At 40.7% G+C, this 20,811-nt stretch overlaps 1 protein-coding gene across 1 annotated transcript in view; it reads left to right on the forward strand.

Moving 5' to 3' along the window:
• Positions 1-1,818: 1,818 nt before the first annotated feature.
• Positions 1,819-20,811, forward strand: part of BMT2 (base methyltransferase of 25S rRNA 2 homolog) — a 35,517-nt gene continuing 16,524 nt past the window's right edge. The window contains exons 1-3 of the mRNA XM_050708222.1: positions 1,819-2,031; positions 2,122-2,269; positions 14,373-14,514. Of these exons, the coding sequence (XP_050564179.1) occupies positions 1,819-2,031; positions 2,122-2,269; positions 14,373-14,514 (503 nt within the window). The remainder of the gene's footprint in view (positions 2,032-2,121; positions 2,270-14,372; positions 14,515-20,811) is intronic.

A 20,811-nucleotide genomic window follows, 5' to 3' on the forward strand; every position in this document is an offset into this window, starting at 1 on the left:
TATGAAATGTAATCACCTATATGGGAAGCAGATTTCCGGATGCCTTCCAAGGTAAAGTGAAATTAATATATTTTTCTAATTAACCTGTGCTCATTTTCTTTGCAGTTTGAAAATTTAATGAAACACACATCACCAGGCTTCTCTTTACTTTCTTACGAAAAAAAATTAAAATTCTCCTTACATAATGCTCTTGTATTTTAAGTAAAAAATAAAAAAAATCTGAAACATTTTGACAATAAAATACCCACTGGCATGTAAATCTAGTGATGGAAGATCTGAACTAGACTGCAGTTCTTTTAAGCACTGACTGAAAAATAACAATACTGAAAAAGCTGGACCTTTGCTCGCAATCTGCAACCCACTTGCAAGATGTGTGCAATGCGGTATTTGACTGCATAGCTAAGAGTAAAGTTAAAAAGGGATGTTTTTACAGTCAATAATAATGGCAGGCTTTTGTTTGGACTTTTCTGTTTTGTCTTGATAATTGCAGCTTTAAAAAGAACTTTATCAGAAAGGCAGACTGATGCCATGCTCCGTGGTTAGCTATGAAATAATCTTTTTGGCAGGATTGACAGACTGCTGATAAGAACCTGTTACCCGCCCCACTGGACAAAGTGGCACATGTCACCGAATTCTCATTAGGATGAAATATCGACCCTGCCCAAGTCCGTGTGATTTGTCACTGGTTTAACTGCAGCCGCAATTACCTTCTTAGCGTTTATGAACATCCTCAGAGATCACAATTAGCTGCTTCTAGCCAAGTCAAACAAGGAAACAGCTTTACTGCAGATGTCCCTGCTACGATCCTGGGAGGAGTGGTTTTGCCTCTACTGTTTCCAACTGCGCTTAGAGGAGAGAATCAAGGTGCTTTGGGTTTTGTGCAGTGCTTGGGCAGAGTCACAGGCCAATGCTCAGCCATTGCCCCGCTGGCACTGACCCTGCTTGGGGGTGGCCCTTTGGCCAGGCCTGGAGGTGCGGCAGGAGGGGAATAACAGTGTCCTGACACTGCGTCCCCAGCTCTTCAGCAGGAGACAAAAACCCCAAGAACCCAGCTCCATCGGCTCTGCTGCTGGCAGGTTCTGTCCTGCCCTGGTGATGCCTTTCCATCCCCAAAATGCTGGAAACCACACTCAGCATGGAAGCGGGACAAGCAGCCCCAGGAAGGTAGAATAAAGGCTTTGTAGGGCTGCATGCTTCCAGTGGACACTGCCCTGCTGGCATCCATTTATCATAGAGTCATAAAGGTTGGAAAAGACCTCCAAAATCATCTGGTCCAACCATCACCCTACTACCAATGTCACCCACTAAACCATGTCCCTAAGCACCATGTCCAACCCTTCCTTGAACAACCCCAGGGACGGTGACTCCACCACCTCCCTGGGCAACCCGTTCCAATGCCTGACTGCTCTTTCTGAGAAGAAATGTCTCCTAATTTCCAATCTAAACGTCCCCTGGTGCAACTTGAGGCCATTCCCTCTAGTCCTATCACTAGTTATCTGTGAGAAGAGGCCGACCCCCAGCTCCCCACAGCTTCCTTTCAGGCAGTTGTAGAGAGCAATGAGGTCTCCCCTGAGCCTCCTCTTCTCCAGACCAAACAACCCCAGTTCCCTCAGCCGCTCCTCACAGGACTTGTGTTCCAGGCCCTTCACCAGCTTCGTAGCCCTTCTCTGGACACGCTCCAGGGCCTCGATGTCCTTCTTGTAGTGAGGGGCCCAAAGCTGAACACAGCACTCGAGGTGCGGCCTCACCAGAGCTGAGTACAGGGGGACGATCACCTCCCTGGTCCTGCTGGCTACACGATTCCTGATACAAGCCAGGATGTGTTTTGACAGCATCTTCGGAGTAGGAAGGCGCCTTGGCGGCGACGTGACGTCACGATACGTCACGATACATGATGACATGTCGCGACAGGTCCCGACACGCCCAGCCCGCCCGGCCGAGGAGGAGGCTGTGGAGCCCCCCGAGGACTCCAATCCCCGGCGTGCCGAGCGGGCCGGGGCGGGGCGGCGCATGCGGGGCGGGCGGCGATCTGCCGGCTCAGCCCTCAGTCGGCCGGGCTGCGCGCCGCGGAGCAGCGGGACCACCATGGAGGCCGCGCCCCGGCCCCGGCCCCAGCCCCGGCCCCGGCCCCGGCCCGGCGGGGCCGCCGCCGCCGCCGTCCCCCCGCCGCTGCCGCAGCCCCCGGAGCAGGAGCGCAAGCTGGAGCAAGAGAAGCTGTCCGGGGTGGTGAAGAGCGTCCACCGCAGGCTGCGCAAGAAGTACCGGGAAGGTAACCGTGGGGGGGGAGGAGGAGGAGGAGGAGGAGGAGGAGGAGGAGGAGGAGGAGGAGGAGGAAGAAGAAGGACGGGGGGGGTTCCCGCTGGCAGCCCGGCGCCCCCCTCGTCCCCCGCTGCCCAGGGGGTGTGGCGGGGAGCGGGGGGCGGCGGCGGCCCGGAGCAGCTCCCGCTCGCTTCCTGCTCCTCCCCGGCACGGAGGAGGAGGAGGAGGAGGAGGAGGAGGAGGAGGAGGGCACGTCGCCTTCGGCCTCGGTGGGCAGCGCCGGTAATGCTGCCAGGTGAAGGGGGTGCGCCCGGCCGCGGGGCTTGGTGCTCTGGGGGGTGGTAGCCACGGGGGGGAGGGGGGGCTTGCTTCGGGCTGGGGCGGTCTGCAGGGACAATTTGGGGCCGTCCGCAGGGAGCGGGGGGCGAGCAGGTCGTGGGTGCCCGGGGGAGCCACTGGTGACCCGGGTGGGCCCCGCTCTTTGTTGGCGCTGCTCCTTCCTTCAGCCGCGGGGAAGGGGTCGGGCTGGGGCAAGGCTTTATGGCAGAGGTGGTGCTGGGGCCTTGGAAATCTGCCTGGGCGTCGGTGTTGATGCCCTTGTGCGGTGTTGCAGTGGTGGTATTGGAGTGCTTAAAACATCACAGAAATATCTTAAGATAAGTGTCGATGAGCGTCACAGTTGAGATTTATTTTTCTGGAATTTGTAGCCTCCTCAGGATGACTTCAACGATCTCTCTGACCTTCTTTATAGGGCAGGTTACAAGAAATTCATTCATTTTTTCAGGGAGTTCACCACTCTCTAGTGACTGGTAAACAGCTGGTTATGTTCCTCCAGAAGGACACCTGTAAAACGGGGACTCTTCCACTTCTGTCACTGGTCCTTGTGTCCCTTCCAGGTCTGCGTGTGACATGTCTGTTAAAGCAACAAGGTCAGGCTGCTTGCTGGGCTCTAGGAGTTCCCACAGGAGCCTGACCGTGGGACTTGGGCACAGATATCTTACCTGTGTAGACACTGGTCAAGAGTAGCTGTTTATTTTGGCCTTAGTGTGAGCCAAAACCGAAGGGAGGCTCTCCCATGTTCCCGTGCCATTTGGGTGAAGGAATACAGTATGTTCAAACATTCCAGCCCTGGCAGAGGGGTCCAGCTTCTAGCAGTTCACATTTTTCTGTTACCTCACAGTGCCTGCAGATTAAAAAAGGCAAACGCTGTCACTATTAACTTTAAGAACTGTGAGCAGTCTCCGTAACAACTGAATTGCTTCAGATGGAAGCCTAAATTGCATGGAAGTCAGCATAAGCACACTGCTCAGCAAAGAGTAACTTGGAATGAAAAGCTACATTGGGTTTTATCTTCAGCTGAACGTAATTGGTTAAAAGAAAGGAAAAAAACAGTACTCTAATTTTTACTTCATAGGCCCTGTAAATCACGTTAGCAGAAACTTTACAGTAATCTTCTAGTCATGTTAATTCAGCAAGGTTGTTTGTATCTTTAAAGAGAAGCTTTAAAAACAAGTAGTTAATCATGTCACTTCTGTACAGCAACGAGATTTCCGCCCATTACATGCTTATCTGATAGGTAGTCTTTACAAGTAACCTGTGATTAATAGTAGTTGTACTTCATACGTTAGGTTATTTCAATTTCAGAATTTTGTTTTTGGAAGGAAGTTCTGAGTCCTTCTCTCCACATTTCTCTCTGCTTCCAAAAGCAGACTTGAGCATTTCCATCTGAAATGTCTTTGTTTTATTTTCTAATACTCTGCTGCGCTGACTGGCAAGTGCATTACTGTGACAAAATCCAAGTTGTGGGTTTGCTAAAGAAGCAAAAAAGCAGTAAATCATCTGTAATTTCTTGGTAGAGTTTGAGTTGTAACTTGAGTGTATGAAAGAAACGAGGTTAAAAAACAGTATCCTTGGTTATGTGCACAAGGAAAGTCTCTTGACTCCCCAGTGCAGTGCTCCCACCTCTGTATTAAGCAGTAATAGAGCTATCTGTGTTATTCCAGGGTCTTGCATTGTCTCTTTTTAATTTATGCTGACTACTCTCACATTTACTGGAGTTCTGTGAAGCTGGTCTCTATTTCATCTAAATAAGCAAACAGCGTTAGAATTGCTGTTGCATGGACTTCAGTGCTTTGTCTGTATTAATTTTGTTTATAGAAAAAAGTACGCTGAATGTCTTTCTTCAAGGTGTGTGATTATGTTGCCTAGGGTCTAGGAAACTACTTGATACTGTAATATGATCATAAGTTACTGTGTTCTGTTAGAAGTGTTGGAGAGGAATAGATGCGAGATACAGAGATGTTTGTGGATAGAAGTTATACAGGCTTGATTTTTAATAGCAGATTACTTTGAGAATTCATTTGCTTTGCTGGTATTAGCAAGGCCTGTGTTTCTGTAGGCAGTTGTAAAGGTAAGTCCGTGTATTACCTGACTTGCTTATAACTGGCATTGTTGCTCTTGGTTTATTTCCCACAATAGTTCCCCTTTCTTTTTCTGGAAACTGAGCCAGTACAAAACTGAGAGCAGTGTGCTTCAAAACTGCAAGCTAACACTTCTCTGAAGAAGTCACAAACTTGTCAAAGTGCAAGAGCAGTATGTTTTAACCAGGGATTCATCACAACATCTTATTCCCATTTCTAAGGAATCACTAGAGGAAAGTTTAGTCAGCTTTGTATCATCTAAAGGTTGATTGACAGATTTTTTTCTTAAGGAAAAACCATGAACTCCTGAAGTTTATCAAAGCTGAATCTTGGCTTCTTTTTTAATTTCTGCCTTTCTTTGAACTATCTTTACCCTTATGTTTGGTGGATGGGTTTTGTATGTACTTCTGTACCGTGGCTAATGTAATGTCTTGGTCCCAGACCATGCCGGTGTATTCATGACCAAGCATTTTCAATGTTTAAAGTGGTTCAGCTTAAATTTTTTTAAGTTTGTGTAAAAGTGTATTTTCTTTCTTGAACGATTTTAACTTTTGTACTGTGTGACCAGTACTTACCTTTTCCTGTTTTCTGGGTATTACTAATCTAGTGTGACTTTGAGTGGAAATACTGATTCTTTCTTTTCTTTCATCGCCGTTTCTTTTCATCTTTTTCAATTTCCTTCCCTTTCCCTTACACTCTCTCTGATGTTAATGAGTAAATAAAGAAGGGGAAGCTTGTAAACATAAGTACCATGGCAGACTTGGTATTTTGGGATTGCAGGATACTCTTACTGTGGATCCTAAGGCACTATTGTGTGTCTTCTATATATTTAAATGGTTTCATGAAGTTTTACAAATCAGTGTGGGTTTTCTTGGTGTGGAGAAAAAGAGTGTATTTGAATTATTGAAGGACCTTTTCCACGCTTAGTAAATGTGTCAACTAAATTAGCTAATCATTAATAAGTTGTCAGACTCCTTTAAGGCAGCAGTAGACACAGACAAAACCCGTCTAGTGGTTCCTAAAAATACCTCATTCTTCAGGTTAGCCTATAAGCATTGTCTTCATAAAGAAAACATTCTTAAGTGAGAACAAGCACACTGAGGTGTGAAGTGTTCACTTAGGAATATGTCTCATTAGTGTAGAACATTTTTCTAGAGTCCTGTTTCCTACCCAACTGGCTTCGCTGAGCCTTACTTGCTGTACACACCGGGGTGAAATCCACAAGCTGAAACAACAGCTCTCAAGCCTTTCGTTAGTCACTCACAAGAAACTTCAGGGTTCTGAATGCTTGACGCGAGCACTTAGAAAGTACACAAATTAGGGTTTTTCATGGAAGAAAATGAACAAATTAGGGTTTTTCGTGGTCTTCTCATACTAGCCTGTTGAAAAATGGGTATGGTGGAGCAGTTTTGGGGTTAGTCTCTTGCTCTTGGCTCAGTTGCCTGGTACCATAGGTGACCCCAAATTTGTGTAGGATTTTCCAGTATGCACCTTTCAGGCACCTGTAGCCCTGGGCTGGAGCATGCATCGGCTGCAGTACCCTGGTGTCTGTCAAGCCCAACAGTCAGGCTTGTTAAAGCAGATTTAGTGGTTTATAGGGAACTAAACATGATTTATTGAATGTGTGCAGTGTGCTATTGGTTTTTGTTTACAGTCGCTCCTACTAGCCAAGTAGGGTTAATTTTTACTGTGGTATAAAAATCCCTTCCTTGTACAGAAGCAGCCTGTTTTGTCTGCGAGTTGTTTATTACCTCTGTAATTGTGCAGGCCTCTGTTTATCAAGTAAACATTTTCTGTACAGCCTGACACTTGGTTACAGAGGGTTTTATATATAGTTTGGAAAGATGTTTTGCAACAGCCTCTACTTCTCACTGGAAACCCTGTATTTAATACAAGTGGAAAAACTTTGAGGTATCTTTAAAGGTGTTTAGTGAACACCCAGGAAAATATTTCATAAGTGTTGTATTTATCTTTACTCTACACCTCTTAAGGCTGTTTAGTCTTTGAGTCGCACAAAATTGATACTAGTCTTACTAAGTATTATTTACTACATCACAGAAGCTGATAGCAACATTTCGAGGTGGTAGTTTGGCTCCTTAAAAATAAAGTTGAGGCTTTGGAGAAATAAGTTTTAAGTTTATTAAGAGGTTTTAGAATTCCAGAAAATGTGGAAGACCTTTGAGAGCCATGCCCTACAGTAGTAGGTAGCCTGAATAGGTAAGTGGTGTAGACACTGATGTGAGAAGCGTCGTTCTGAAGTCAGTTGCTTTATGGTCTCTTCCTCTCCTGTTTTTCATGAAAAGCCTTGAGAGGGCTTAAGTTCTTCCTGATATGAAACAGGAAACATTTTGAAATAGTGACATTTTTCACAGGGCAGGAAAACTGTTTTACTGAGCTCTGTGTGGTATGTTAACAGTTGTAACTCCTCTCTGATGAAAACTTATGTTTATTTCTACGGTAAACCAGTTGTGTATATATAGTAAGGTCCATTTGCCTTTCCCCACTTGCATTAATTTCCTGCAAAAGGGAAACGTTTGGAAATACTGTTAGATTTTCAAACAAACTAAATTTCATTTTATTATAAATCAAAATTGAAGGTGTTTTATGATGTAGACATTAAGATATGATTGTCCTCAGTTTGCACGCCACAGTTTGAGTGAACATTTCATTAAAAATCCCATATTATTTTACAGGTTGATGGGGAATTCAGTAAAATTACTGGTATCATTTAGCTAGCCCGCAAATTTTGAATGCCCACTGGCTACAGGACAGACTTGCAATCAGTGGACAAACAGCTGTGTGTAACCTCCTCCCCAGCTCCTTTTATTGCTTTTGCAGGGAAAACAGTGTTCCTGTTGCAGGGTCAGCATGATGAAATCCATTCCTGTGCTTCAGCTGCTTCAGATTTTTGCTCCCACGTTTACATAAATCCACCGAAATCAGTTTTACATTAATGTGTTTGCCTCCTTGTTGGTGTCCTTAGGGTGCAGCACGCAGTCATCCCTCAAAGTCAGGTTTGGGGAGGAGAGGGGGTGATCCTGCCAAACAGAGTCGATTCAACACCTGGGGGCAGTAATTGCTTCAGCTATCACGAATGGGCTCCCCGCTGGCTGTGTGACAGCCATCAGTCTTTAAAGTGATTTGTAGCAGATTGGAGACACAAATCATTCTTCAGGGTGACATGAGCTGACCCACAAGAGGTGCTTTAAATAGCAGGTGAGTTGTACCCTGGACATCTGTTTAGTGTGAACAGATAGGCAGTAGATTCACACACAGGATTTTTACCAGCTACAGGTAGTTTGTCAGGTAGATTTCATATTTATATAGATAGATATCAGTATATTGCTTTGTATATGTGTGTGTGTGCATATATGCATACACAAGATTTCTGCACTTTAAAAAGAAGATTTAATTGTGAAATATTTCAGGTAAGTCCTAAGAAATGTAAAGTAAACGCTAGTCAGACAAGAGAAGAAGTATTAGCTTAGATTGCTTGAACTTTGTCCGAGTTGAAGTTCGTGCTCAGTATCTAGACATGTAAAACTGGATAATGGCGAAGCCAAAAATACCTAATGTCTTTCAGATGTTGTTTTAGTAAGGCAGATGTTAGTAGGTTTCTGGTTTATCTTGTATATTCTGAAAGTAGTAAATAGCAGAGCGTTAGCTAACATTCCTCGTGTAATTAATCACTGCCATAGCATCCAGAGATGTAGTAGTACAACTAAATTCCGACTGATGAATACTGTTAATAAAGAAATAATGTCCTGTGAAGTATTCACAGGAATTTGATTTCAGTTTTTGCCTAGTGGACAGTGTAGGATTTCTTCTCCCATTTACTGGTTGGCATGATTTAGAAGCTGCTTTACTGTTTCCAGCAAGTACGTGAGAGGCAGAGGGCTTAAGAGAGCCTCTAAGAGGCTAAAATGAGATGGATTTTTTTCATTCCTTAGAGCATTGCCATCAACAACAACAAAAAAGAAAGCTCAGAGATCTTGCTAGGCGTTGCTATGGCTAGCAGCCTGTCATCTCAAGTTATCCGGCATTGTCATGGACACTTGTTAAATGTGGGCATAGGTTTTCTTTTAACAATGAGCAATTCAAAGAGTTTTATTAAAACAACTAAGCAAATATGAACATGTCACTTTTGTTTCTGTCTTTCCTTGTTAGTCAATGTCTTAAGCTTACTTTTTTTCCCTCCATAGGAGCCAACAAAGGTGTGTGCAGGAAGGTTTTGTGCTGTTAAATAGATGCAATCCATCCCCTTTTCATCTACCTCTGAGTTTTGCATTACCAGTTGATACTAGGATGCAGGTGGTCAAGACTTCAAACCCTTGTTTTGTCCTTTTTTCTTTTTCTTTATTGCAGCTACTAATTACAACTATAACTTTCCAAACAAGCAAAACTGGAATTAGAAGGGTCGTTATTTTCAAGTCCTTAAAAAAAAATATTTGGGGGAGTAAGGGAGGTTGATTAAGATGTAAAATGACATTGCATCTAGCTGAATCTTAAGTTCATGGTGTCAGTTAAATCAAGGGATGCAGGTGATACATTCTAGTTTGGTGATGGACGAAGTGTCTTGCATTTGCTTTTGAGGTACTGCAGCCATCTCTATCTGGCAGTTTTTCTTAAGTGTAGTGAGGGAATTAAGGAAAATTGTAACTACAAAAGTTACCCCTGGGTGCAGATTGTATGTTTAGCTTCATATGGCATAACTATTTTATCACTGGATAAAACAGAATGATTCAGATCAGTTGTTTGGGTTTTTATCCCATGCCAAAGTGATAAATACTGTTTTTAGCAAAACTGAGCTGTTTCTTCTATAGAGAACTGTCTTGAAAAGACAAATTGATTTGATTTATTCTGTCAGAAGTCTTAGTTGAAGAAGAAGAATTGACTAATTTTTCTATTTATTTAATGTACCTTAAAAGACAATTTTAACAATCTATAAAGAAACATCTTTTAAAAGTTTAATAAAAACGATAAAATCTAGGATGGAAGAAAGCTGAATTTTGGGGAGTCCTTACTGTATAATTGTATAATTCTTTCTTCTTTATTAAAAATGTTTTCAGTTGTTAAAACTTACAGCTAACGTTAGTTGTCTCTTGCTGTTCCCCACAATTAAAACTATCTCGTAATTAGGGTTATTTAAAAATAACTTGTACGTGACTGGCTCGTTCTCTGAGACAGGCTTCAGTGAGTGCTGCCTTTGGGGGCGTGGGCGGCTGCTCTACGTGCAGGAGTCATGTGGGTGAATTTGAGGGATTCGTCTGCTCTAGGTAAACACGACTGGGTTTTTGGTTTTCTTCTCGAAAAGGTCGGGCTGTGTAGAACCTCCTAGTTGGTCACTCATTTCTTCATTGACTGAATTGCTAGAAAGAGGTGGGCTTGGCCTTGTTTTGTTTTTAAAGGAGGAGTTAATCTTCAAGGTGAAGAAATTTTGGGTAGAGAGGAGAGTAGACATTAAATACCTTCACAATAATTGCACCGTGGTGATTTGATAGGTATGTAAAACTTCTGTTATGCACTGGCCTTATAAATCAGAGGCTTTTCAGCTGGATTTTGGCTTAACTGGTTCCTTTATGGAGATCTGAGATGTGTAAAGATCTGAAGAGTCAGTGCTCAGAAGAGGTTTTAAATTGCATAAAAGGTAATCGTCAAGTGCCTAGCGAGTATGTTGAGTAGCCTTAAACTTTGTCGTGGTATGGTCATGAGAACTTGAGATGAAAAGTGTAATGCATTAAGCCAAATATTAAGATGTGACAGAAGATGTGAGGCTTTTTTTTTTTTGATCCTTTAGATCAGCTACCACAGTCTCTTATTTAGTTTACGGATTTAGTGATTGCTTAAGAGAAGATCTATTTTTTTTAAATAAGCATTAGTTTTACTGTGGAACCTTCCTGTACAATTTACAGTCTTTTTGGTTACACAAGCAATGATTCACAAATAATTGTTTAACTGCACCAGATTTAATGCCATATTTGCACATGGATTATAACACTGTTTGAAAATATTAATACACAGCTCTGCTGTGTTCTGGGTACCACTTGAAAATCAGATATTGCCAGACCTGTTGTAGTCACTACCTCAAAATGTGTCAGCAGATAGGAATCACTATTTGCATTTTCAACTCAGGCAGTATTGGAGCGTGATTCTGGAATTCAAGTTCCTGTAAATTTGCCTAATGCGCCTGTCTGTGCTTTCTCAAAACTCATGCTGGAGAAGAATGTGGAAAACAAACCAAAATAACTCCCTGCCAGGGTACTTGCTCAAGAGAAACTGAACCTCAAATGCGTCTTTGAAAGTCACTGCACAATGATGTCAGTCTCTTCAGAAAACCTCTTATCTGTGGTTGTTCTGGAAAAGGGCAGACAAATGGTCGTCATATCAAACCCAGTGAGTCAAAGGCAGGTGCGTAGACAAGAATATAGGACAAGTGCTGCAGAAGTATCTCCCTGCACTTGCTCGCTGTTCTGTCTTTCAGTGATTTCATGGTCTAGGAACTCCTGACTTAGAAGCCACATCTTTGAAGTTTGTCATGGATTTTTTTTCCCCTTAGTTTGCCAAGCTACGTGAAGTTTAAGCTAAATTATGCGTTTTATGAGGAAACAACTTTATGCATAGAAGCTGCCCTTTTATGCTTTTCCCGGATGTCTCCTCATCTTGGAACAACAAAGCGTTGTTTTATATTGAACTTTTCCATTTCACTCATGATCATGTGGAGTCCTATTCTGCTTTCATCCATTCCTTATTGATAGATGAAAACAAACCAGAAGTGCACACGGAATTGACTTGATATAGGATGTGTGATGGAATTATTTCGTGATGAATTTTTCACATTGGTTCTCCATATCTCTTCTAATGGTCTGTATCATTCAGTTTTATTTTCTTGTCTGGGTGCTAAAAAAGTTGTTACTGTCATAGGCAATTTTGTTGTAACCCAAAGTTCACATTCTGGGGTGCTGGTAGTCAGCTCCAGGTCTGCTGCTGTGTACCTAAATTTAAGATTCTTTATCTTTGGACTCTTGTCCTTCATTTAGTTTTCAGAAAGGTCACAGAATGGTTTGGGTTGGAAGGTACCTCAAAGACCACCCAGTTCCACTCTGCTGCCATGGGCAGAGACACCTCCCACCAGACCAGGTTGCTCAGGGCCTTGTCCAGCCTGGCCTTGAACACCTCCAGGTACTAGGTATCCACAGCGTCTCTGGGCAGCCTGGTCCCGTGCCTCACCACCCTCTGAGGGAGGGATTTCCTCCTAACCTCTAATCTAAATCTCCCCTCTTTTAGCTTAAAACCATTCCCCCTTGTCCTATTGTTATCTGCCTGAGTAAAAAATCGCCCTTCATATGAACATCCCTGCTTTGTTCAGAAGAAAAAAGCGGGTGGGTATGGGAAGAGGAGCTGGGGTCAGGAGGCACTGCTGCTGTGCTGTAAGAAAGCCCTGGCTAGTTAAGGGCATCTGACTTTTGTGTATTTCTTCCCCCCATCTATCCTATTTCTTAAGTTTTAAGGAAAAAATGGTATTTGGAAATAGAACTGTTGTCTAGGAATAGACCAAATGGATGAAAAGAAGAATAGTATTAAACTTAGGAATTCATATTGGTGATGTTTTCCCTCAGTAAGTGTTCACGTGTTAACTTCTTATTTTTCTATTTAGCCTACGTTTTCCTCGAACAAAGCCCTATCAACTGCGTGTCATTCATTTTACAGTTACTTAGCTCATGCAGTAAGGTTCAGTGTCTTGTGGCAGAAAACCCATGGAACTATCTAAATTGCATTCCAATTAAGCAGCTATTAAGAGTATACTTTGGACTGGGCTAGTGCTTTCTGCCTCGATGCTGTGCATGTTCAGCACTTCTGATGTAAGAAATCAAGTTCCCAAGAGTTGTGCTCATTTTGCCCTCTTTGCTGGTGGGACACTGTGTGTACCATTTCTTGCTCTCAGTGCTAGAATTTGTCCTGTCCTGCTTGACCGCTTCCACGCAAGGCCCTTTCCTATAGAGCAGCTCTCCCCAAACTTGCATTGTTTGGGAAATATGAGGCTTTCTACTCACCTATCTTGTTAAATAAAACAGTATCACGTCTACTCCCAGGCCTTCCATCTTGACTGCCATCTCATCCAAGGCGATGTAAACACCTAATTTGAAACATGACTCATTTTGATGATTGCATGAGTGTGCTGATGATTATTTTTGAAGAAGAGAAAATAGTTGTGACATCCCTAAACCAAACTTACACAGGCAGAAACCTGGATGTCTGGCTTAGATCTTCTGAGTGTGCAGCTATCTGTCATACCCAGTCTTGCTGGAATTGGAGGACAGATGGGGTGAGCAGTTATTACTGCTTTGTACAAACGCAAAAAGAAAAAAAAGTTGGGACAGAAGGAAATCTATTACTGCTAATTAAAACAAAGCACATCAAAGGAGTTCTTGTAAATGGGTGGAAACTAGAAATCTCTTACTGATATGAGGACAAGTCATACTGTAAGCTACTTTCAGTCTTCAGCAGACATAGTCGGGTTATGCTTGGATACACTTTGTAAATATTTCTCTTTCATATTAAGGTGCTGCGAAAACTGGTTTTGGAACCATGTTGTTAAAAGCATGTTGCTTGTCAGAGTTGAATCTTAAAATGTAGCTCTACTCTTAATAACTTGCTGTTATCTGTATCAGCTTATAGATGCAAAATTGGTAGATAAATATTCTGCAGATTTATGTAAATCAATACCAGGTGTGTGCACACATTTGTGATTAAGAAACACAAAATGAATTAGTGAGGATTGTACTAGTGAGCATGTTTTTTTCTCCTTCATAGTGTAGAAGTGTCCTTTAGTTAAAGTATACCAAGAGTTTTTACGCTGTAGAAACTTCAGTAGGAATTGTGGCTTGCTACCAGTAGCATTTATCCTGTTTTTGTTTGACAGTACATTATGTAAAGCAAGCTTGAAGAAGTAGGTGCTTCCCAGCAAAAGTGGGAAAATCATGATGTTTAATTACTTTGAAGTGTCAGAATTTAACCTGCAAGTCTTCTTTTTCAGCAAGGTGAGGAAAGTGAAAATAAGCCTGTCCCTGAATATTGGCAGGTAAATTTATCTGATTTTTTCGACTGTAGTCAGTTTGATTCTTCTGCACTGTCACCTAGATGCCAACTGGGTAAGACTGACTGCATAGGCAGACACTAGTGAAGCCTTGAATTCCTTTTCCAATGTATCCAAAGAAATCTATAGCCTTGAATAAACCTTCATTCAGTTAAGCAGTATTACATGTAACATCATCCAGGGTAATTGCTGTGAACAGGAATGCGACTACGAAGCCTTTCAGTCTTTCATTTCTAAAACTGTTCGTCAAGTTTAATAGCTGTGCACAGAAACCTGAAAGCAGGACTTCCTGGTAACTTCAATTTCACAGAACAAACTGAACAAAATCCATGTTCTGAGAATATTACTAGCTTCTCAAGTACCTGATAGTCCCTTCCTTCTCCAAAACCTGGAATTTTGTTTTTAACTAGAGAAATAGGACCTCATTTTTTGTTTTTAAATGCAGGTAAAGTAATCTCTTACTACAGTATATAACTTCTTTTAATTGGAAGATGGGAATTTTGCCATCTACAATAAAGCAGCAATTGTCATATCTCATGTGCAATTAGATATGTGTGCGTTGTATCTAATGTGCAATTTTTTGTTGTTGTTTTCTTTAGTGGGAGACTTTGATAAGATCTGGCGTGAGCACTGTGAGGATGAGGAAACTCTCTGTGAATATGCTGTGGCAATGAAAAACCTTGCAGATAATCACTGGGCAAAAACTTGCGAAGGGGAAGGCCGGATTGAGTGGTGTTGCAGGTAAACCCTAATGTATTTGAAAGATGTGATTGCACATTTCTATTTACAATTATTTATAATACAGGATTTAAGGTTTTTTTGTTGTTGTTTTTCAATTTTTAAGATCTGTTCTATAAAATGTTAATGGTTTATTGGTTCCTGAAACAAATAACCGTCTTACTGTTCCAGCTTATTAGGGATATGTAGCTTATGAAATGATTTCTTCTAATGTGAGACCTCAAATGCATCTTCAACAATGTTTTTTTTCCCCCTCAAATGCTGAAGGTGTTTGCAAGTAGACCAATGAAGTAATTTTGTCTGAACCTAAACTGAACTAATGTAACAAGAGTAGTTCAAGTTTAATGTACAGAGTTTGGGTTTGATTTGTGCATATAGGTGCATGGATTTTAAGCTTCTTACATGTCCTGATAACAAAATCATGGAACGAGTTCAAATAAATTATTTCAATCTTTGAGGAAACTTTAAGAGGATAAATGTTAGTCACTCGGGATTCCTACATAAAGTCGAGGCATACCATGGAATCTGTACAGCAGAAAAAAACAATAGTTTGGAAATCTAACCTGGAGAAGAATTTATGCATGGCCCTGCCTTTGGGAATGTCTTCAGACAGATGAAGATGCTGTACATCTGAGAGACAGACATACAGTGACTTTACTCATCTAGATGTTTAGAAAACCTTCTGATTTCCCATCATCGTATTACAGTTCTTTTAAATGATGTGACCTAGAGGAGGTCTATCAACTACATGTCATTAAGTCTTCGTAGGAATCTGTTAGTCTGTTCTTAGAATGCTGCAGTGATGGAGCTCTCCAACTTCCCTACAATCTTTAAAAATCACTGAAGATTGAAAATAAATAGATTAAATATTAACAAAGTACCATTCTGTTCGAGTTCTGGAATAGTCACAGTGGAGGTGAGTGTTACATAGTAATAAGCAAAAGACAGTGAAGAAAAGCAGGCATGGTATCACTCTATTTAAACCTGTAACATAGGTCTTCTGATCCCAACCAATGAACAAAAAAAGAGGGGGGCACAGACTGTGAAACAGTTGGTGTAGAGTACATCACCTTGGTGGCAAATTGAGATGTTCTGTGCCTGCTGGAAATGGAGCAAGTGATAACAAGCTCATTTTCTTTCTCTTTACAACAAACAAATATTTGAAAACCATTCCTTTATGTACCGATCGTTGATTCTTTAGGTTAAGAAAACGGTCAAGTGTTTCTTACCCTTTCCTGGGCATGTTTTGTTACGTTGTCTCATCTTCAAGAGAGGTGAATCAATTTGAAAGAACTATGCCCAAAACTGGATGCAGCGTTCCACCGGCATTGTCAGAGATAAATAAAATGAAAAAATATCATTGAGGTTGGACTAAACTCTTGTTATGCAGCTGGCCTTGTTTGATGTGTTTTCTGGTGGTTTTCTTGGTTGTGTTGGTTTTGTGTCATCAACTTATGCTCACTTCTGATCCACAACTGCGAGTTTCTTTTTTACAGGCTTTCTCAGTTGCTAGTTGTTTTCTGGTGTTTATGCTATTCATTACTTCTGTAGAAATGTTGATCTTTGTCTCTTTACTAAATTACACTCTCTTAAATTATGCAGAGTTCTAATATTGAGATTTCTTGCAGCTTCTCCTCTGTCCAGCTTGGCATCATTTGCAGAGCAGTTGAGAGGAATACCGACTGTTCTGGTTATCTGTGCAAGCACTGATTGTACTGGACCCAGGACTGATTCCCATGCTACATTGCTTGATATTTTTTACAACTTGATTGTCAACTGATCTGTGAAACTTTTTCAGTAAAATTATATGCACTTTAAATAAAGTAATTTCTGCTAAGTAGTATTCCCTTAGCTTGTGGTAAGCTTGCCTGTTTCCCTGTAGGAGAGTGTAATGTTCCTTCCTGACAGTGGAAGAACAGTTGGTGTCCTTTGTATTGAAGCATTTTGACACTCTCGCTTGTTTGTTTGTTGGGTGGTTGGTTTTTTTGGTAGTTCCCACAAAAGCAACAGAGTAAACATTTAAATGTCTAGTTTGGGCCTTGCAGCATAAACTAAGAAGAAAATCCACCTGGTAGGAGACACTAAAATGCTCTGTCTCAGTATAAAGCTTCTTTTAAAACATGGACCTTTTTAGCCTGTAGAGTCCAGGGGTCAGGAAACTTATATCAGGGAAAAAAAAAAAGGGTTACTTTTCACGTTTTTGAAAACTGAGGCCTGGATGGCTATATACCGAAACACAGCAGATTGACTTCGTGTTCTGCAATTTTTTTGTTCCTTACCAAAGGACCAGGAGGTGTGCCAGACAGGTGGCAGGCCCCATTTTCCTTACTCCTCCTTGTGTCTAATTGCTTAATTGCACGCAAGAGAACTTCACGTGCATGAGACATCACAGAAAGTTTTTGTTCGGTGCTTTAACTGTCTGTCATCATGACAGCAGGAAGGTAGCTGATGTATTAGATGAAACTTAATTTGAGAGTGGAATGCTGAAAGTACTTGGGAACCACTGGTGTATCTCTGCTGAAGAAAGGATAGCTTGGGTTTTCTTGGTTTTCCTTTTAAGGAAGATCTTTTTAGACATATGAAACAGAAAAGTGTTTTTTTCCACTAGATTGAAAAAAAAAATACTTTTTTTTGGTAATCTTTCCTTCACTTTTCTTGTGTTCTTGTATAACCAGATACCTGATAAAAGTAAACCAGAGGATGCCGAATAACCATCGGAGAAGCCAGGTGTACTTCTTTTCAGGATCAAGAATAATTTTCCTGCCAGGTTATCCTTTTGAAAGTCTTTCTAGTTATTTAGTTGAAGATACTGGCAAAATGCATATTGTGAAGTTAGTTCTTAAACCAGGTGACATAAAACTTACACTTTTACTTCATTAATTTTTATTTATAACTGCACATATTCAGATTCTAGAAACTGTAAAAGATAAAGCAGTAAGGGGTAGACTGTGCTGTTGACCATCTGCTGCCTTGTATAAGGCTATTTTTCTTTTATTTATCGTTCCGTGGCAATATTATACAATTGCTAGCATGGGGGAAGAGTGCTTAAAACCTTGTCCCTGTCTAGATACAGCCTAGCTGAGTGGTGTTGTAAAAAGCCTGGACTGCACTGAGCTGTCTTTCCCTCATTTTCTTTGTATATCTTTAGTAATCAAATGCAAAGTAGCAAATGATATTTGGAAACTAACGTTTCTGTTTCTCTTTCATTTCAGTTACGTTACGACAAAAATTAAACTGAAATGGGATAAGATTGCATTTATCCTGAATAATTGTCCTAACTCTTAATTTTTGCTGTCATAGGTAGCCTGGTGAACCTTTGTATGGACAATGAATGCCAGCCTGTTCTGGTTCTAGTTAAACCAAAGCGAGCTAGACTAGCAGGTTTGCTTCTTTTTGTTGCTTTTGCATCAGTGTTAAGACTTGTGTTGACTTGGCTATTTTTTTAAATAACAAAAAGCAGAATCTGCAATTCTAACTAGCTAGCTAGCAATAGCTAACATGACAAAACTTTATCTAGACCTGCATTTTTTAGTCTTTTGACAATTTTATGAGTAAACTGAAGAAATATGGTCTTGATGAAGTTACTTTTTAGGGAATGCAGAACTGCTTGGAAAAACTTGTGGAGAATAGATGTTAAAATCTTATCTTAAATATTTGTTTTACTGAGATGGGCTTTGTAAGTGTCTGTCCCTGCATCTATTGCCAATCAATATTTTTATTAACAATCTGATAGAATACAGTCTGTTCATAACATTTGCAAATGGGACCAAGCAAGAATTGTCACTCTGAGGGCAGGACTAAGATTAATAATGATGTTAACTATACCAAATACTGTTAACTATGCAAATACAGGCCAGGAGTCATTGGTTATCTGTCAGTCTTTTAGAAAAGCATTTGGATTCTGTAGCAGACCACAAGCTGAATATGAAACACTCATGGGATGCTTTTTTCCCACAAAAGCAATGTTGTGTTTTTTTCCTATCAGCTAGGCTGTCTTAGTCATTAGTCAGATCTTATAAGATCTTTGAAAATAACTACTAGGTCTGTTTAGGATTGGAGGATAGAATAAATTAATGTTTGAAGTCTTTACAGTGCTGTTTTGTAGCTTTTTTGATGAATGCACTTAGTTGAGCAATTCACTTTCAATAGAATTAGTTAGAAGGGAGGTGGGGTAAAGAGGAGAAGGGAAACTATTTAAAATAGAAAAAGGATTTAATGCTCATTGTGCATGTTTGTATGACAGCCTTTATTTTTCCTTTTAAATACTTTGTTCTGACAAAACCATATCTGTTTGAGTGCTAGAGCTAATTAGAGCATTGATCATACGATAACTGCTAACTATTTTCAAATTCTTGGAATCCTCTGGTAGTGAAGGATATTGCCTCCAGAACTTGGTTTGTGGTGTTGGGGGGTGGACGCAACATTGGAGAAATGTCTGATTACAGACCTGGCTGTGTTTCTCAAAAGGATAATGTCTCAAATACCTAGAACTGAGACCAAGTATGAAAAATAAATTGGGAAAATGGGTTGTATACAAGTTTCTCATCTTGAACTTTAACAAAATATAATTAAGATAACTTATAATACCTAGTGCTATCATACAGGCTGAATAAAGGATTTCCTTAACCTAAATCTGTATGCTTATGACAACAGCAGAATGTTTTCCAGCCATCCTACACGATTAATGTCTCCAAGGGACCTTAAAAACTCTCCATTTCTTGATTTTCTTCAGGATGAGGTAGGGGAGGTTAAACCTGTAGAAGAGTTCAAACTTTTTTTTTCAGGCTAGCAGTTCTTTCAGTTGAGTTTAGTATACTTATCTGTAAATGTGTGGGAGGACGGAAGAAAAGTTTTTGCAGACATGATGAGAAGTCTAGACTTTTCTTCAGCTCTGATGGGAAGTATGTTATTTCTCTATACCCTCACTGAACTTGATTTTTAATATTAGATTCTGGTTAGTAAATAGTGTAAGGAATGTAAGTAAGGCTCACCTTTTCTTCTTTGAAAAGCAGAAAAGATGGACTGTGTACTCTTAGCCTGCAAAGCTGTCTCCTTGAAACTCTTGAGCATTCATAAAAAGCTATCATCAGAAACTGCTCTTTGCCAAGATAAAAAGTGACCAGCATTAATTTAGTTGTTAGTTATTACTTGGCAAGAAAAGTAACTATTAATTCTTTTGACATATTTCAAATTTCATATGGTGTTTCTTTGGCAATTGAGGATTTGAAACATCACCCCCTCCCTAGTTTTTTATATTCTGTTGAAACACATGGTTTTGGTTACTGTATTTTACAACAAAGCTTTTCTTTCATAGCTGAAGAGTATGAACAAATGATTTATCTCATGAATATGTATCATACTCTCTAACTGGAACTTTCTATATGTGTCCAGCCCAAATGGGACTGGGGGGAGAGGGCGCAGAGAGGAGGCTGTTCAACTTGAACAAATTGGTTATTTCAGATTTGAAGTATAGAAAACAAATTTCACTGTGGAAATACCTGGAATTTTTGTATAAGCAAAATATGAACTTCACACTTTACCTGTCTCTGCCGGCAAACTTAAACAGTTTAGAACTGAAAAGTTTATTTTGCTGGTTTGTGTAAACTGTAGCAAGTGTTAGCTCAGGTAGCATTTGAATTGCACAATTCTTCAAAAACAAGTGTGTTAATTGTAGAGCTAATATATCATCAAAGAGCGGAAGCTTAAATGTCAGTTAGAAATGGAGTCGTGGCAGTTCTCAGAGTTATAAAATAGATTCCTTAATTTTATTTCTCTTTGTAGATAATTAAGGGATAGTCTATTCATTACTTGAGACAGTTGTTAAATGCAGAGTCTTAAGTAACTGCATACTCAAAACCACAGTGTGATTGGTGATGGGGTTTTAATAACCGTAAAGTTAAACGTGTGGCTACATCAACAAGTTACTTTAAGGGTAACCTGCTGAGTGCCTTCCATTTTATTAACTACTGAGCAGTAGGTGCCAATGTGATCAGTGCTACCCCATCATATGTGTGAGGTCCACTTCCATGAGGGGAGTACAGAGACAGCTCCTGTGAGGCTTTGGGGAGAAAACCCTCAGTGGTTATGAACTGTCATCTTAATCATTTTTTTTGTTGTTTGTTTGTTTGTTGTTGGGGGGGGGAGGGTATTTGTTTGGATGGGTGGATTGGATATTTTGTGCTTCCCTGTGGCACGGCACAAGTATGCAGACAGGGATCTGAACGTGAAGAGTTTTGCCCAGTCTCCAGCCGCCTTTTGACTCTAGCCCCTCTTGTCCAGCAGCAAAAACCCAGGAGTTGA

The sequence above is a fragment of the Cygnus atratus genome, chromosome 1 (genome assembly GCF_013377495.2).
Source record: "Cygnus atratus isolate AKBS03 ecotype Queensland, Australia chromosome 1, CAtr_DNAZoo_HiC_assembly, whole genome shotgun sequence".
Classification (NCBI taxonomy): Eukaryota; Metazoa; Chordata; class Aves; order Anseriformes; family Anatidae; genus Cygnus; species Cygnus atratus.